The sequence below is a fragment of the Passer domesticus genome, chromosome 5, assembly GCF_036417665.1.
Source record: "Passer domesticus isolate bPasDom1 chromosome 5, bPasDom1.hap1, whole genome shotgun sequence".
In the NCBI taxonomy this organism is placed as follows: domain Eukaryota; kingdom Metazoa; phylum Chordata; class Aves; order Passeriformes; family Passeridae; genus Passer; species Passer domesticus.
Window position 1 is genome coordinate 7,666,491 of NC_087478.1, and position 17,268 is coordinate 7,683,758.

Here is a 17,268-nt window from a genome sequence, read left to right on the forward strand (position 1 = left end):
ATAAAATCTGCAACAAATATGGGAAAAGATGCAGAAGAACTGTTATTCCTTTTGAACTTGCTTCCCAATAATAGAAAAATTCATTAAGCTAATAACTGTGGTCTTCATTTCTTCATAGGCTAAGGGTATAATCTGAAGAACTGAGAAAGTTTGGATTTTACTTTCTTGCCTCTCTGTAAATTCAGCAGCTAGATCTCTTTTTAAAGACCAAAGAAAAAAGGTGAATAGATTGTTATTTGAGAGTGAGTTGTCGCCCACCCTAAATTCCCGGAGTTGACGTTTCTGGCACTGGCTGTAAGAGTGTTGGCCAAGTCATTCCTTCCAAGCAGAGCCCAGTTTTGCCTTGGCAGAAGCACCATATGGCAATGGGTGCCTGTGAGATATAAAGCCTCTTCAAGCACCACTGAAGTGCTGCCATTGCCCCTCTCCTTATAAGGGGGTGTAGCATATGCTCTCCTGACTAGCTGATTAGCGCTGCTTAGAGCTAAATAGCAGAAGAATCAGGTTTGACCCTTCTCTATGTCTTTGGACTGTCATATCCCACAGAGGAAGGCAAAAAGTGAGTGGTCTCTCACATGAAGGATGTAAAAAGTCTCTGTCATCTCTCCTTAAATAATGCTGTATTAGATTTCTCAGGTGCAATCTTGGATAAGCTGGTGTTCATTGTAGCCAATCTATATGTTTTCTGGGGAAAATATATATTGACTGGGGATGTGGTTTATTTATTTGATTGATGTAAAATAGTCTGGAGCGTTACACTTTCATTCTACATGAGAAAGATAGGTTTTTAGCTTTGTGTTATCTTCTTATAAGAAAAAAAAGAAATAGCTGTGCCTTCTTTATGCAGCTAGAAGTAAATTGAGTGTAACAACATCATTGCAAAATGATGTGCTTTATAAAGTCCTGAATATGGTGCATCTTTTGTGTTTTGTTTCTAATTGTGTGCTCAATACAAAAGGATAATTCATTAGGCCAATTCTCCAAATAATCTCAAAGTGACATGAATTCCTTTGCAGAGTGAAAGTCTGTAGCAAGTAATCCATGGAAAACAGACAGGCGTCTCTTGTCATTTTGGAGCTCTAATCCACTGCCTGGAGCATGAAAATGCTCAGGATAACAAGTGTGGGAATCACCAAAATCAACATTATTTTTTTATTTTCTTTTCTTAACAATGCTGCTGATCAATAGAATTGCTGAATCTGGCAGATACAATGCCACAGGATTAATGAATTAAGCTCAGGAAGCAGAAGAATTTGTTAAAAAGGAGAGGGAAAAAGCCCCTTCTTTTCCACTGGTGTGTGAATATCAAGCAATGAAAGCAGCAATGACAGAATTTTAGCCCTTGTTTTACCATAGTACCAAGCTTGTTCTGAACAAGTCTTTACATTTTAATTAGAACTATACTGACACCCGCTTTTTCAACTATGAACTTCACTTCTAAATTGAAAACTATTTCCTAAATGCTGGTTTAGCAACTAGGTCTGAACATAGAAGAGAGCTTCTGTGTTTGTGTAATTCAGCGTGTGGTGTGGTGTGGTCACCATCAGTGGGACTAGATAACTGGTTTTTAAACCACAGTAAATAGTGGTAAAAGGAAGGAAGAGACTCCCACTGAAATGCTATAGACTCTGTCACCATAAAGCACGGGAGTGCTTTGGAAAACCATAGAATGAAATACAGAGAGGTCATCACACTTCGATGATGCCAATATTTCACAAAGGTCGATTGCCAGTGTTTCTGTCAATACTGCATTAGGAATGCAACACAGGGTACATATCTGTGTAAAACATTACATTCAAAAATACACATTACATTGATATTCAGCACAGCATGGAGATTTTTATAAACCACCACTGACTAGAAGGGGTTTGTTCAGATATGTAGGAGGGGAGAGCTTGAGTTTGCTTATATGTTTGTATTTATACCTCCTTAAAGACCTCTGGGGATTTTGTGTGTCCTTTTGTCTAAACAAACAAACAAAAAATCCTTATCTAGTTTAATTGTACAAACATATATTACAATAATCACACAGTCCTGGAAATTGGTAGGTTTGGAACATTTTCAACTTATAAGAACACTTCAGAGAATACTCCTGTGTAATTTATGAGCCCCTGTAGACCTGTCCATGTCTTGAACTGATTGTTGAAGTGGGCTTTACTAGGAATTTCTTTTCTTGAATTGGAGTAGTGCTGGAGGTGGGGAGGGAGGGAGGCTAGAGCAACCTTCCCTAACAAGGCTTTAAAAGCTTCAGTGGTAAAGTTATGCTGATGGGAGATTTTGTTACTTGTTTTTAACCGGGAACAACCCGAAGAGGATTACGCTATGGGCAGGAGCTGTTATTTAAGTGGGTGGCAACGTCGTGGGCTGTGTTGTGCTGTTGTTGTTTTTAAAGTGGGACGTGCATCTTTTGATTAGAACTGCAAAACGGTTAAAAAAAAAAAAAAACAAAACCCCGACCAACCAAACCCCAAATAACCCAAACCAAACCGAACAACCTGGACAATGACATGAAACAGCTGGTGAAATGTCTAGCTCGGTGCCTTGCCCAAGCGCGGCGGAGCGAAGGTTTCTGTTCTCTCATCTCTGCCGCGATGTGTTTCTTTTTTTTTTTTTCACCCCCCAACCCTTTTTTTTAATTTATTTTTTTTTTTAATCTCCTTGCATGTGCTGTGACAGCCGGGGAAGGGGGGGCTGGCGTGGGGGGGGTCGCGCCTGCCGGCGCTCCCATTGTCAGGCGCTCCGGGAGCGCGGGCAGCGCCGGTGTCCGCCGCGCCCGGCGGAGCGCGGGGAGCGCGGGGCCGCCCCCGCCGCCGGGACCCGCCCGCCGCGCGGGGAGCGGAGCGGAGCGGGGCCCGCCCCGGCCCGGCCCGGCCCGGCCCCGGCCCCTGCCCCCGGCCCGCGCCGCCGCCGCCGCCCGCAGCATGCCGCCCCCCCGCCGCACGCCGCCCGCGCCCGGGGGCTGCCTCCCTTTCCGGCCCGCGGCGTGTGCGTGAGAGGGGCTCCAAGTTGCCCCGGCGGCGGCGGCGGCGGCGAGCGGGGGGCCGGGGCGGCAGAGGCGGCAGCGGCGTCGGGGCGCGGCGGGCGCGGAGCGGAGCCCACCCCCATCACCTGTTACCTCCGCTCCCCAGGTTGCCTGAAGTTCCCCGGCGGCGCCCGGCAGGACGGGGAGCGCCACGGCTGCGGCTGGCGGGGACCCTACAGTGGCTGCTGCAGCATGGGCTGGCTCAGGGGGATTGCCTTGCTTTCCTTGGGAGTATTACTAGCAGGAAGAGTCAACTGCCAGCATGTGAAGAATAATGTGCCAAGGCTCAAATTGTCGTATAAAGGTAAGTCTGTTGTTCTGTCTTATTCTCGGTTTTCCTCCGAACCTCTTTTTCTCCTTGCCCCGTCGCTCCCTCCCTCCTCACCTTCCTCACTGCTCTTCCTTATCTTGCAAAGGGGAAACTGACATTAGAAGAAATTCCTGAAAACATTTTCTTGAAAAGCCTCTCCGTGCTGCGTTCGGTACCAGGCAGTTTAAACCCAGACAAAGAAGAGTTAGTTGCGATTGCAGACGAGGACTCCGGATCGTGCTGATCCCTGTTAGAGCATTTTTTTCAGTCTTGTGCTATTTCACCGGACTTTACTCTTCAAAACGATGAGTCGCTTTCGGCCACCCAGCTCACCTCCCCCGTGCTGAGCGTGCAGTGCAGCCCCAATTTCAGATCTGCTTTAAACATCATGGAATGGATAAAGATTTATATACCTTTTTTATTTTATATTTTAGGCATGAAGTGGTTAATTTTCAAGTCATGAATATTCAGTTTGTACAAATCTGACAATCAGATGCCTAACATAAGCAGTAGATGGTGGGTTTGCCAAGAAACTATAAACTGAAAGGAACAGATCAGTCCAGAAAAGGAGGAGAGGACTGCTAGGAACCAGAAAATGCTGCCTATGGATGTTTAATGCAGTGCGATTTATTTGAACCAGGGTTGTTTTCGGTGTAGTCTGATGTGTGTCATTAGAGATCACAGGGAAGGTGTAACTGAAGAAAGAGAGCTGTGAGATTACGTTTATGTTTGAAATTGTGTAACGCCACTCACACTGCAGTTGTCAGTAATTAACTTTTGTATAATAGTGCCACTATGAAAGGGGAACAGTGAAGTAGACAGGCTCTTCTCTTTATCAGCATAGTTCCACTCTAAGTACATTTTCAGAACAATTCATTAAATCTGGAGAATGTACAACTGGGAAAGAAGTTTAAAATGTAAGAGCTGTGGAGTATTTTCTTTAAACGGAGAGCTGTACACCTAGGTACATACACATCTCTCTGAAGAGCTGCCTCCTCATAATTCTTAGATTATTGATGGCTGAGAGAAGGAGCTGCAGCTACGGTTCTGAAAGGAGAGAGGAAAAATGACACATTGCTTCTGCAGAGGGAAAAAGAGAACATGTGTGTGCATGCCTGGTCATAGATGTCAATCTCAGTTTACAGCGTAGTGTCAGTACATCTCTTGCCAGTAGAAATACGTTTTCCTTCTTTTTTCATCTTTCTCGTGCTGCAAATGAGAGGGAGAAAAGTCCTCTCTGATACAGGGCAGGCGTCATTTCACACTCCAGATGAAATAAAGAATTAAGCACCTGCAAAACTTGGATGCTTTGTGTGAAATAAATGCATGTGCCGGGTTTTCTTAAAGAACACATATGTGCATATTTGTGTGTATTTAAACTTGAAAATATATGAATGAAAAGAACAGTTTAAGGGTTTCAGAGTCTGTTAATGAGGAAAAAAAATCTTTAACACAAAATTGGTTTTTTTTGAGTAATGGAGTCTAAAGAAAGCTTCTACAGTAACTACATGTCATGTCAGAAAACTCATTAAAAAACTCTTAATTGCTTCCAAACTTCTACAGTTACATTGAAACTCAGATTAGTACACAGAAGCATAAATGCTATAAAAATATCCTGTAAAGGGGTTTAATGGCTAATTATTGTTGGGATTTTTTTTCACCTTTTAAAGTTTATCTGTGGCTCAAGTCTGCTACCCCTGCTCAAATTGGCTAAATGCACAGAAACTAATTTCAAAGAGTTGCCAAATGTGACTGATGGTGGTTTTCTTTTTTTCTTGTCTCTTTTCTTGTCTCTTTTTTCTCTTGTGTTTTTTTTTTGTTTGTTTTTTTTTTCCCATGCTGGTGCTATATCTATGGAACCTTTAAAAAATATTTTGCTACTGTGCTGATTGGTTGTTTTCCAGTTCTGGTCTTGCTGGGATAAAGAGTCTCATTTTAATTTTTTAAAATATCAGATATCAAATCTTGCTATGTGGTCAGTCCTATATGAGCAAAGCAGGAAACTGAGTTGAACATCAAAACTCTTTCACACTTGGTGGGTCACTGTGCAACAAAAATGTGTTCAAATGGTGAGCAACCCTGTTTCCTATCTAGTGAAGACAGTAAATGTGTACTTAATCCAAAGCAAGTTGAAATCTGAAGACTTACAGGAATTCACACTGTAGCCTTTGATTCAAGTATTTGACTTCAAATGTGTAACTCTGAAAATCAGATCGGACTGCTCACATGCTTAATGTTAAGTACTGGTGTAAATGCTTGGCCAGGTCAACAGGAGTGCTGCTGCACTGATCCCCAGGTATGGGGATATCATTATTAGTCTGGGAAGTCTAAGCCTTGTCAGCTGGTGCTTTTCCAGACAAATTTTGCTTCCAGCACAGTGCTCAGTGCACAGATCAATGTTAACACCTTGCGTAGGAACATCCTTAAGCGCTGTGGGTATTGAAAATACGCCTTTTAGGCACTGACAGAATACCTCACATGCTAATACTTATCTCTCTGGATATACTTCACCACCATGTGACTACGTGATACTAAGTGATTCATCTCTATTTAAACTGCTTGCAAGTAGAAAAAGAAGCTACTCAGTTAGTTACCCATTCCTCATCTCCATGAAGAGGTGTGGTTGAGTAAAGTAAACTTAAAATATTGAAAAAAAAAACCCAAACATGCAGGGTGAAAAGAAGGACCCAAGCGACTTCACTTTTTTGTGGCCATCATTGTGCTTTCTTTTAAGACGTATGCTTGTTGTCTGTCTAAACAAATACCTTGGAGCTAATTGTCAGTACTTTATTTCAAAAGAAAATCAAGGATGTATTTTAACTTCTTGTTTGTCTCGACTAATTAGATGTCAAACATGGTTAAAGAGCTCAGGCGTTTTCTTTAAAAGTTAGCCAAATGAGTCATGAAGGGTTAAATCCCTGCCAACCTTGATTTCCTATGGTCACTTGCTTTCAAAGGCCTAGTATTAGCTCTGCCATTTCCCTGGTTGCTGGACAGAAGCTTTGGTGAACTCCTGCTCTTATTTCCTCTTAGCTTCTTATCGTTCAGTCTTGCAGAAGATTAGAAGCATCCTACGGGGCATGGTTTGGATGGGAAATGGCAGAGAAAATGTATAAATGCACATGTTAAGGCCACATCTGTGACCTGAAGAGATTCCCTCTGTTTATTGTAAAACAGAGTGCTGGTTATTTGGTTTACATCACCTGGATTCTGCTGGCATATTAAAGAAAGGAAATTTGAGGAGAGCAGTAGGGAAATCCTTGTCCACCTGAAATCTGTTCTGAAGCTCCTGTTCAGTTGCTTCTGGGTTTTGCCCTGTACTTTATCAAGTTTCCTAGCATTTTTATCTTTGTACATAGGTTGGAAAGGTTTTGCTCAGATCATACTCATCTCCTTATTTCAGTCAAAAGGAATTAATATGATTAAAAGCCTGACCCAAAGTTCATTGGAGTCCCTAAATGCTGGATCATAGCCTAAATGTGGTAAAACCAACAATAAAATTGAAAGCTCAGTTGAGCTCTTTAACCACTGAGCTCTTCTTGTGTCCTTCAGAGACTTTGTGTCCTGATTGTAGAGTAACAAGAAATGTCATTGTTGATGTATCAAAAGAAAAAGAATCTTCCCTTAAGAGTGTAGGGGACTTTGTTCTTGCCTTTTTTTTTTGGTGTGTTTTTTCTAGTGTCATTGACTTCAATCCTGATGTTGGTTTTTAAGTCTCTATATTGTGTCACCAGGTCACAGATTCTGTTCAGGAAACTCCTATTGAGCACAGAATTCTCAGAAAGATGGTGATCAAGTTGAGTGTGCAAAGTTTAAAACAATAAATATAACCTTAACTCCAGATGGATTTCTTGTATCAGTTATTGTTTTGTATTTTCTTTTGCTGTCCTCTGCCTGTGAAGGTAAAACCACAAACAGAGATGGAACCAGCTATAGTATCCTATAAATATAAACAAATAAGCCCAATGAAAGTTTCCATTAACAATTCCTTGATTTCCAGATTTTTTTCATAAAGCAACCCTGATTTTTGCTTCCACATGAGTAAATCTTGTCAACCCAACTTTCTCAAATCCATCTGTCACGTCTTATTTGTCTATTGAAAATTACTAAATGCTGTAAGTATGTTTTGCAAGAGTACATGTGTGGTTCTCCTTTGTTATTGTTGCTCAATTGGATACATATTACTTGAGAAAAAGTAAGTGGAAAAGCATTGCACACAGATTTAGCTCTATTGCTCCTTGGCTTCAATTCAAGCCATATTAAAAGTTAGTGTCTTGTTTAAAGTTGCAGTGATAGTGACAACTACTCCATCCTTGATGTGCAGTTGATTTACAATTTTATAGCATGGATTTTTGTCCAGATGAAATCCTGGCCCTAGTGAAAGCAATGGCAAAACTTCTGTCTGTTTCAATCTGTCCCACATGGGGTGATGAGGGGGGAATGGCACCACACTGAATTACCTGTACGTACACTATTGTAAATATGATACCTGGCTTTTAGTTTGTTCACCCAGAGTGGTTGTAGTTGATGACCTGCCAGTGGGTTTGATTGTGGTTTTTCCTTTCCTTCAAACTTTATAACTCACAATTCAATACCTCTGCAAATATTGGGAAAGCAGGACAAAGTGGGAGAAAGAAATGGAGAGAGAAATATTGGCAAGGGAGCCTGTTTCTCTTGAGCTGGGACCAGTATTGGAGTTTGTCTCAAATTTCAAGGTGTCTGCTTAAAAACCTTTGCTTAAACTATCTTGTGAGAGTACTGTCTGAGGGAAAAGCCTCTCTGACATGCCTGAAAGTGAGAGAACAGCCCTGGCTGAGGAGGAAGACTGTGAAGGAAAGTAAAAAAGGGACATTTGCGTCTTTATATTCCACCATTTGTGACAAAATTTCTGCACGGCTCCAGTGCTCTCAGACCTCACAGTTAGTCAGTGCAGGAGGCTGCAGGACAGCAAAGGTACCAAATGCATCCATAGCCACATCAGCTTTTTTTTTTTTTCCCCCAAAATTATGAGTCTTTCAGGGAAGATCTGTGTATTGGTCTTTCTATCAACTGGTTGACTGGGGTCTTCCCAAGACCTGGGAACTCTCAGTGAAATGGTAGGACTACCCTGCCTGGCTCTGACAGCTCACAGGCTGACAGGAGGGAAAAGCTGATGAAGGAAGTGCCTAAGCTCAGATCTTGCCTATATAGGGAAATTTTCAGCTGGCTAATTAGGGCCTGAGACTGGCAGTGTAATTGGAACAAGGAGGGTGAAAACCTAGCCCAGCATTCTCATTTTGCATTTCCAACTTTCCCATTTAATTCCAGTGGAAAAAGTGGTTTCTGAATTACAGAGTCTCCCTATTCTGCAAAGCTGAAGTTCTCTATAATTATTTTTACTGTATGGTTTGCAAATGACTGAATTATTCTTGGAAGGTGCTGTATTGACAGCCATGGAAACTCTTTTGCTGTAGACAAGGTGTGCAGCACTTACTTGTATTTTTGTAACAGCATCTTTAAAACTCTGACCTAGTGAGGAATTTAAATATCCATAGTTACACTGAGCTCAGTGAATCTTCTGATATATGCAGTCTGCCTTAAAATGTACTTTTGTGCTTGAAGCTTTTGATCAGGACTGAGGTACTTACCTATTTGCTTAGGGTTTACTCAGGTGTATACTTATTCCATAATGTTTAGCAAAACAGTATTTAAAATGAGAAACCTACTCATAGCAGGTTGTTACAATGTAAATGGGTTATTTTTTATAATCTCTCCTGCAGGCGACTCTGTATGAACAGAAAGCATTTCCATGAAGTTCCCACCTGAAAAGAAGCCATGAAATTATTTGTATTTTTAACTCATGGTTATTTTTATTTGAAGTGTTTTTCAGTTTTAATTTAATGCATTGCTTTACTGTGATCCTTTTAATATGGTTTTGGTTTGCTTAATCACTGATTGTGCATATGGCCTTTAATGCCCACAGCTGCTGCTAGAGAATCTTCTTTATTTACTTCCTCTGGCCCACCGTCTTTTCCCTTATGTGCATACCTGGAACACTACAATGGAAGTGCCTGCAATACAAAGTTATTCCAGTATTTTCAACACTTTCTTCATCAGCTGGAGCCTGAGTTGACCCCAGTTCAATCTGAAGCAAAATCCCATCTTCACCTGAGGCAGTGCCTAAGTGACTGAGAAGCAAACAAATCCTTCTAAGTGGTGTCAATGGTTGTGACATTTTCCAGTTGTTTGAAAACTCAGAAGGGTGAAATTGTTTTCAGGCTCCCACACACTTATTTCTAAGCAAATGTGTGGGGTGGACTCTGGGAGCTCTATGTCTAACTTTTAAATGGAGGTACTGTAACCTGTTATGGTGCTCTTGTTAAGTAAGGTTACATGTAAAAATTTGTTGCTGCTGTTGTGCTGGTGGGCGATTCAGCAGATTCCTTCCCTTGCAGGATTAAAGCTCCCTTCAGAAATGTCTGCAAGTTCATGGTCCTCCCACATACAGCCTTCATATAGGTTAGCTGCTCTCTTGCAGCAACAGCTGTGAATAGTGAGAATAACTGTGGGGATAGTACTTTTACTTGACTTTTCCTTTTTTTTCCAAGTGGGATAGTGTCTGGATATACAAGAGAGAAAAGGATGGCCACAGCTGTTGAGAGCATCAGAAATCTTAAGAGTCTTGTACCCTTTCTCTTGCGCCACAGGAGGTTCTCTGTGGTGTCTCTCTCCTTCTTTGTGACTGACGCAGTCTGCCACTTTAGGCTCTTTTCACTCTCAGGGGAAGGAGAGGTACTCCCAGAGAGATAATCTTGAGTTAGGCAGACTGAACGAGACTTTAAGGGTGCTCATCACTTGTCTTTGACTGTAACAGAAATTAAGCTTCTTGTTCATTTATTTATTTTCTTTTCTCTGGGAATGTATCAAAAGAAGATACTGATTAACTACTATGGAATAACTTAAGCTGTATTTTGATCCAAATCTTCCTAATTTAAGAAACTGTTTTTGTCTAAATGAGTATTTAAAGCAGTGTAAAAATTGAGCTGATTAAACATGCATACGACCCCAGTATTTGTGATCTTGAGGTCACCTGTGAACCTGTCTAAATTTGCACCAAACTTGCATTGTAGAAAGAAATAAACAGTACCGCTACATTTTTCACATTCTTAAAACAATTACCTAATTTACTTCTCATGTTTCCCCTGTCTCACCTTCTTAATAAGCTCATCCCAAATCCAGTGACACATGCTGGAAGTGACTGTCTGGGGCTACAGAGCTTTACTAATTTAATGGCTTAATCATTTAGAGCTTTCAATAAGCTGTCCCCTGGCTAGCTCCATTACCATCTGAATGTTTCTGTGCTTTAAAGAGAAAAACATATTCAAGATTCAATTTCATAGAGCATGGTTTGCAAATAAAAATCTGTGTGTATATGTGCAATTCAAAGGACAGGTGTCATGACCCCGAGTCTACATTTTTTCAGCTGAACTATTTAAATAGAGAGAGTAGGATGAAATCTAATTTATTGATTTCTAAAAATTCTGAATAGATTTAAAGTTTGGGGAATTCTTTTCTCCCTTTGGGGATTACAAATCCCCCTTGAACTAGACATATCTACAGCAATCTGTGAAATGTGTGAGCACTACTCTACTTTGTGTCACATCTAGTTTTCATCCTTTGCTGTTTGATAGCCAAACACAGTAAAGTCAGAAGTTTTTGCCATTCTTCTAATGTTTTAAAGTTGTTTGACATTTATTGGGCTGCCTGCTTATCTCTCCAGCTGGATGTTGCAGAAACTTTAGAAGCAAGCAGTCAAATAAAATTCTCATCTCTTATAAATATTTTCATGCAAAGTTGGATCTTGCAGGGAGCAATCTGTGGAATGAAGTAGTTATTTGCTTTCATCTAACTTGTGGAAGGAGGAAAAAGAGGGCTGTCCTTTACTCCTCACTCTAATGAAGCAAAGCTCATGTTGGTTCTGACTGCCCCTCTTGGGTCCCTTTGAAATTCCAGCCTTGTATGAGAAAAGGACACAGAAAAGCTTTGTGAGATAATTTAAAGGATTTAGAGCTGCTTCTCAAGGGGGATGGTTGGTGGCCTTTTCTAGAGGAATCACATGATAAATCCAGCTCACAAGAATCCAAAAGAGCTGCAGAGAGTGCAGGGCACAGCCTTCATCTCCAGCTGACACTGGAATGACAATAACTCTCCTTTGCCAGACACAGATCCCATATGTGGCCAAGACACAGAGTGAGGTCCCTTAAGATGAAGTGATGATTTCAGGGTGTTAACATTACTTTGAATTTTTTCATGGATTTCCTAGTGCAACTTCATTACTTTTGCATGAATGTGTAGTCTGAAATAGTTCTGACTCCTAAGGAAACTCTTTTTCTCAAAGCACAACAAAGGTCATATCAATATTAATTAGTGTTGCTCTGTAGTATCTGAAGGCCAGCTTTGTCTCTCCTCCACCACACCAGGTCCTTTCCAAGATCTCCATCCTGCTAGGCCCATGTGATAAATCCAGTTCCTGTTGAATGATAGGAGGGACAGCAGAAATTATGTCTGGGGATCTGGGAAAAACAACTTTATCTTCAAGATTGTGCTTTTCCCCATATTTACTTCTACTGCAGCAGATGAATGACTCTATCAAAACCTCATGCTCTGATCGCCTTGTAGATAACAACATAAATGTTGAGGTACCTGCAAATTGCAGAGTTAGGAAATTTCTTCATTCTGAATTGCTGCTCTTAGAAGAAATGTCAAGAGTCACCCAACAAGATCAAGTGTATATTCAATTGTATGGGAAGGTGTGATAGCATTTTCAAAGAGCTCTATTTGTCACTTCTCTGCAAGGTCACAAACATCAGCAAAGCAGCATTCCAGGGTGTTGGCTGTTGGGTTATCAGTATGGTAAACCTCAGTCTGTACTTTTTTTCCAAATATGTATCCCTAGTTTGTTCTCTAGCCGTAAAAACTGACCTGCAACAAGTTGGCAAGTGAGATTTCTTCTCAAGGTAAAAGATTCAGGAATTTGTTAAAATTGAAGGAAACTTTTCATAGCTCATTCTAAAGGAGTTTTATGAAGTATTAACAACAATATTATATGTTGATAATTTTGTTTTTCTCTGCAGCTTGTAGTATTGAGACCAAAAGTTACATACATTTCTACTTCTAATTGTTCACATTTTTTTTTCTCATCCGTAATGGGAAACTACCAGATATTCTACATCCTTTTCTTGCATCCTTTTACAAATCTGTGTGATTCATCATTCTTTAAACCTGAATTGTGACTCACTTCTTTACTGGACAATAGTCATAAATCAGGAAAGTTTTTATTTAATGTCGCCTACATCATCTGCAAATGGAGGTTGGACATTAAGAGAAACCCAGCAGCACAGCTGATGATACACAGAAACTCTGTACTGTGAAGAGAATCAAAGAAAGTACAATAATGTGAAATCCTATTAATTCCTTGGCTATTCTCTGTCAGCTTCTTCACCTGTAAAGTGGTATTAAGTGATTTCATGAGTAATTGCTGGAGGTCAGAGACTTGCCATGCTTATTCAGAGCTGTATCCACCTCTCAGAATAATCCCATTAATGTGTGTATTCAGAGTTGAGTCAGAACTTATTTTTCATCAACATAGAAAGGGCTTACAGGTACTTTAAAGTGATTATAATAGTAATATTCACAGCTGTGTGTACCTGTGACATGAAACACATCCCTATTATCCAGGAAGCATATCTAATTCAATTCCATTTGGATATTCCAGACACTTTTAGACAGGAGCCCTTCAAAATGTTTTTTGGGGTATCCACCTGTATTTCAAGCTAAACACACTGTGAAGGTGATTACAGATAGCTCTGGAGAAGAGCCTTTGTGTTCAGTCTTTGCAGTATTGTCTACCAACAGTGTGTTCATGCTCATGAGATTCTGGCCAATTTCTGAGTTTAAGCTAGGGTTTTTTTCTTATCATGGCTGATAGTCATATTTTAAAATTAAGAGGGAATAAAAAGTGGTTGGTTTTTTTTTGTTTGTTTTGTTTTGGTTTGTTTTTTTTTTCCCCTTGTGATTATCAGACAAAACTAAGGGGCAATTTCTCCCTTTCTGCTCAGTCTGAACATACCTTACCAAGCCACTGGTGCTAAACATTCCCTGGCTCCTTCAACTCCTTCAAGTGTATGTGTTTCCTTCCCAAGAGATTCTGGACAAAAACTTTCTTTTTCTTTGGGCACACATCCTTTTTTATGACTTCCCATACCCCAAATGTTCTCCAGACTTCTTCAGGATGAGGGCAGCCTTTCCTAGACACTTGGGGAAGTATTCAGTAATCAGTTGAGTCAGTTATAATTGCCTATCATTTGTGACTCACTCACTGGAAAACTGTTGCTTGACAGCCCTAGTTCAGACCTAGTAAAGAGGATATACTACTATAGGAAATTCATAAGTAGAATTTTGCATCTCAGAAAGATTTGCATCCTCATTCCTAAAATAAATAAGAAAGCACCTGTTCCATTTTTCAGCCTGACTTATGAAAATAAAATTTGTGTTTCATATATTCCACATACCTTATATGCAGCATTTAAATCTTATCTTCATTGAATTATCTCAAGGAATGTTTTTCTTTGCTTTTATACTTCCTCGTGCTACTTATATGATGTAATTGTTGTTTGAATAGCATTCTTTTTCTGTAATAAGCTAACCATTTTCATGCCATTAATTAAGAAATACAGGAGAAATACAAGTTTTCACGTGATTTTGATGTTCTTTTGAACTTCAGTTGGTAGTTTAACACGTTAAACCATGGTGTCTTACTTGACCTCATGCTACGTAGTTTTCTTTCAATTTTGCAGGTGCTAGAAGAGCCAAGTTCAATTCTTGAGGCTGGCAAAAAGACCAGCTGAGAGCATTGAAAAGGTCTTGTTTACTGGTGTCAAAAGACTTTTTCATGTGTTTTCAGAGAGACAAGTGTCATGTGTATTGTTATTCTGTATTAGAAATTTTAAGCAGTCATGAACTATTCTGGTGTAAACCAAATGTAACATCATAACTGTGACTGCAGTGCTGCATGTTTAGACCCCTGATGCTGCTAATTGACATTTTACCAAAGGGAGTGGGGACATATCTGAGCAATGCATCTTGTAGCTTTTTAATGCAATTTCCATAGCTGAGACCATAATCAGCCCCTTAAGGTTGTTTCTCATAACTGCCACTCTTAAATTTTTTTTTTCTGCCAGTATATAGGAATATAATAAATACTGAATTTCGTTTCACTGTAGGTTCACCCCCATTACTATGCATAGAAACTATTTTACCTTATGCCAGACATATGGAAGTGATCAGTGTATGTAAATTGTATGATGAGAGGTGAAATACAGCTTTCTAGACAAGGAAATATGTACTTGTTTCTGGTTATAAGATACTGAGAGCACACTAGAAAAAACTTAAAGTCTTAAGACAAGTTTTCCTTCAAAAGTAACAATTGGTGAGAGGGTGGAATAGTGATGATTTTTGATAATCACTCTGAAAGCTTTGTCCTGAGCTGAACTGCCCAGTCAAATCTCAGGGTTTAAGAGGCAATTGCTTGCATGTGCAAGGCCAGGCCATGGACCTCCTCCTGAAATGCAGAGGTGAATTGTTCTGGGACCCACTGTGCTCAGTAGTACAAGTCAAGTTCTCAAACATGGGGTTTAACTGGCAGGGCCAGTTTAAATGTCTGCTTTTCATTTTCCTCCTCTGATGTCATGGTGCCCACAGTGCAGTGACTTGAGCCCATTCTAAAAGATCAGGTTTTGAGGGGCTCAGTTATTTTTTGGAGGAAAAACCAAGAGCTTACTTCAGTTATGCTTTTTAAATATGTTTTAAACTTACTGTCCCCCAGATGGTGACTAAGAAATCAATACTTATTTTATGACTAATAGGCATTCACTGTGCTCCCCAAATTTTCCATTCCAATAAAGTCGGATTTTTTTTTCATATTCAGTACTTCAGAATAAGAAACTAATCTAGAGTCTGGCAGGCCTTTATTCTAAGGCATTGTCATAGCTTTCATTCTGAGTTGAAAAATGGACAGATCATTGGGTTTCATAAATGTGTGGAGGAGCTGTCAAAGTTCCCATTTGCATGTGAATGGTCAGCTGAGGTAGGAATGGGGATATGTAAATAATTCTCTAGCTAGCTCCTGGCAAAGATCATTGCATTTCAAAGTACTGTGAAAAGCAGCACCATAAAACTTTAACCTATTCACTGGTATGGAAACTCCCACACCTTAAATTGATCTACTCTAATAATGACCACTTGGGGAAAAATGAATCTTAAAAAGCAATATCAGGTCTCCAAGTACTATATGTTTTCTGCCTCTTTTAATATTTCATAAAAGATAAGCTAAAAAAGCCCCTCTTCCTTCTCCCCCAATGAAGGGGGGAAAAAGGAAAAAAAGCACAAGATCTAAGCAGTAAGCAGATGCAGACCTTCACTGGAAATCTGGCAGATAAGTATGATAGGAGTGAAAGAAATGTAAAGGATTTGAGTATTATTCTGTATTATGTCAGTATCTGACCCAGGAGTCACCCAAAAAAATCATTACTTTAATCTTCCTTACAAACTGCCCAGCCTTTATTTCACTATTCTGTTCTGCTGCTGTACATCAGTACGTGTTCAGCTAGATAAAGCTGAATGTTGTAGTTTAAAACCAAACGTGTCCTTCAAAATGCCCAGTTCTTCGTGTATCCAAAAAGGTGAAAAAGTAAAAGCAAACAGTAGAAAAATGAGGAACACAGAGTAAAACAAATCCTAATAGGCTCGGAGTCAGACAGTTTTCTACATATATTATTGTGCCTCTTATCTGTTTAGATAGAATTGGCATGTGTATATATGGAGAGACAATGATTTACTAAGCCCTTTATGCCTGAAACAGCTTCAAGACCTGTGATTAGGCAGGCACAAGGACTAGAAAATGTTTCCAAAGTAAAGTTCACCTCCAGAATTGATACAGGTTATGTACCTACCACTTGATAATGAGATAGTTTGGGACTGTTGTAGTTTACCAGTATAATTTCCCTGGTACTGTTTTGTAGTTTCCATCTACTTACGTTAAAATACCATGATGTATTTCATTCAACCTCCATATTTCAGAAAATAATTAATGTCACCTCGGTAATAATTTACAACACACTCTTTCTCACAAAGTTTCTGTGCACTTATTTGGTCTGGTTACACTGTTCCAAAAAACTTGTGAAGTTAAATTCAATTTAATTCACTAAATTTACAAAGGCTGTTATTCAGAGGCTCTGGGATTTGTTCTATTACATAATATTCCTGTAATGAAATGTGATTTGTCTTGGTATTTGCCAGGAGATTAAAAACAACAACAAAAAAGGACTGATCTAACAAATTCCTACTCACATGAGTAGTCCTTTTGATTTCAATGTACCTGGCACTTGCAGTGTGAAGTGCCCTTTTCAGAGGCTATGCAAGTTATTCTTCACTTGGAAAATAATCAACCAATGAACTCAAGCAATTATAAGGATCACTTGAAATTTTTGAGCTGTGCCCATTTAATGGGAAGAAATGATTCAAAAACTGTTCAAAATGTATTCAAATGAAAGTTTTCATTCAGTAATAATCCCTCTTCCCTCTTGATCTGTTTTGTCCCATGTTTCTGCTGTGCCCCACTAGAGGAGCATTCCCTGCCTTGCTGTGGTTGATTGTATCCTCATGTCCAGTGGGACAAAACTTCAGTTAAAGTCACTATGAAAGACCCTTAGTCTGGTAGATATTTGAGTAGGAATATGAAATGTGATCTGATTTTTTTGAATGGCCAGGCAATTTTAAACTGAGTTTTTGAGGAAAGGAATGTCATATCTTATCCAAGTCCTGTCCCATTTTCCCTGTTAATAGGTCTCTCCATTAAGCCCACTGTGCAGAAGCCCATCTGTGTGACTGTATGTGGAGC

The 17,268-nt window shown here is 39.8% G+C and overlaps 1 protein-coding gene across 2 annotated transcripts in view; it reads left to right on the forward strand.

Annotated features, from left to right (window-relative positions):
- Positions 1-2,541: 2,541 nt before the first annotated feature.
- Positions 2,542-17,268, forward strand: part of SEMA3A (semaphorin 3A) — a 165,710-nt gene continuing 150,983 nt past the window's right edge. The window contains exons 1-2 of one of the 2 annotated variants that reach the window (XM_064421859.1): positions 2,542-2,565; positions 3,129-3,326. In XM_064421859.1, coding sequence (XP_064277929.1) covers positions 3,215-3,326 — 112 coding nt within the window. In that variant the 5' untranslated portion in view covers positions 2,542-2,565; positions 3,129-3,214. Of the gene's footprint in view, positions 2,566-2,866; positions 3,327-17,268 lie in introns of those variants that run through there. The other variant, XM_064421860.1, reaches the window with a different exon arrangement.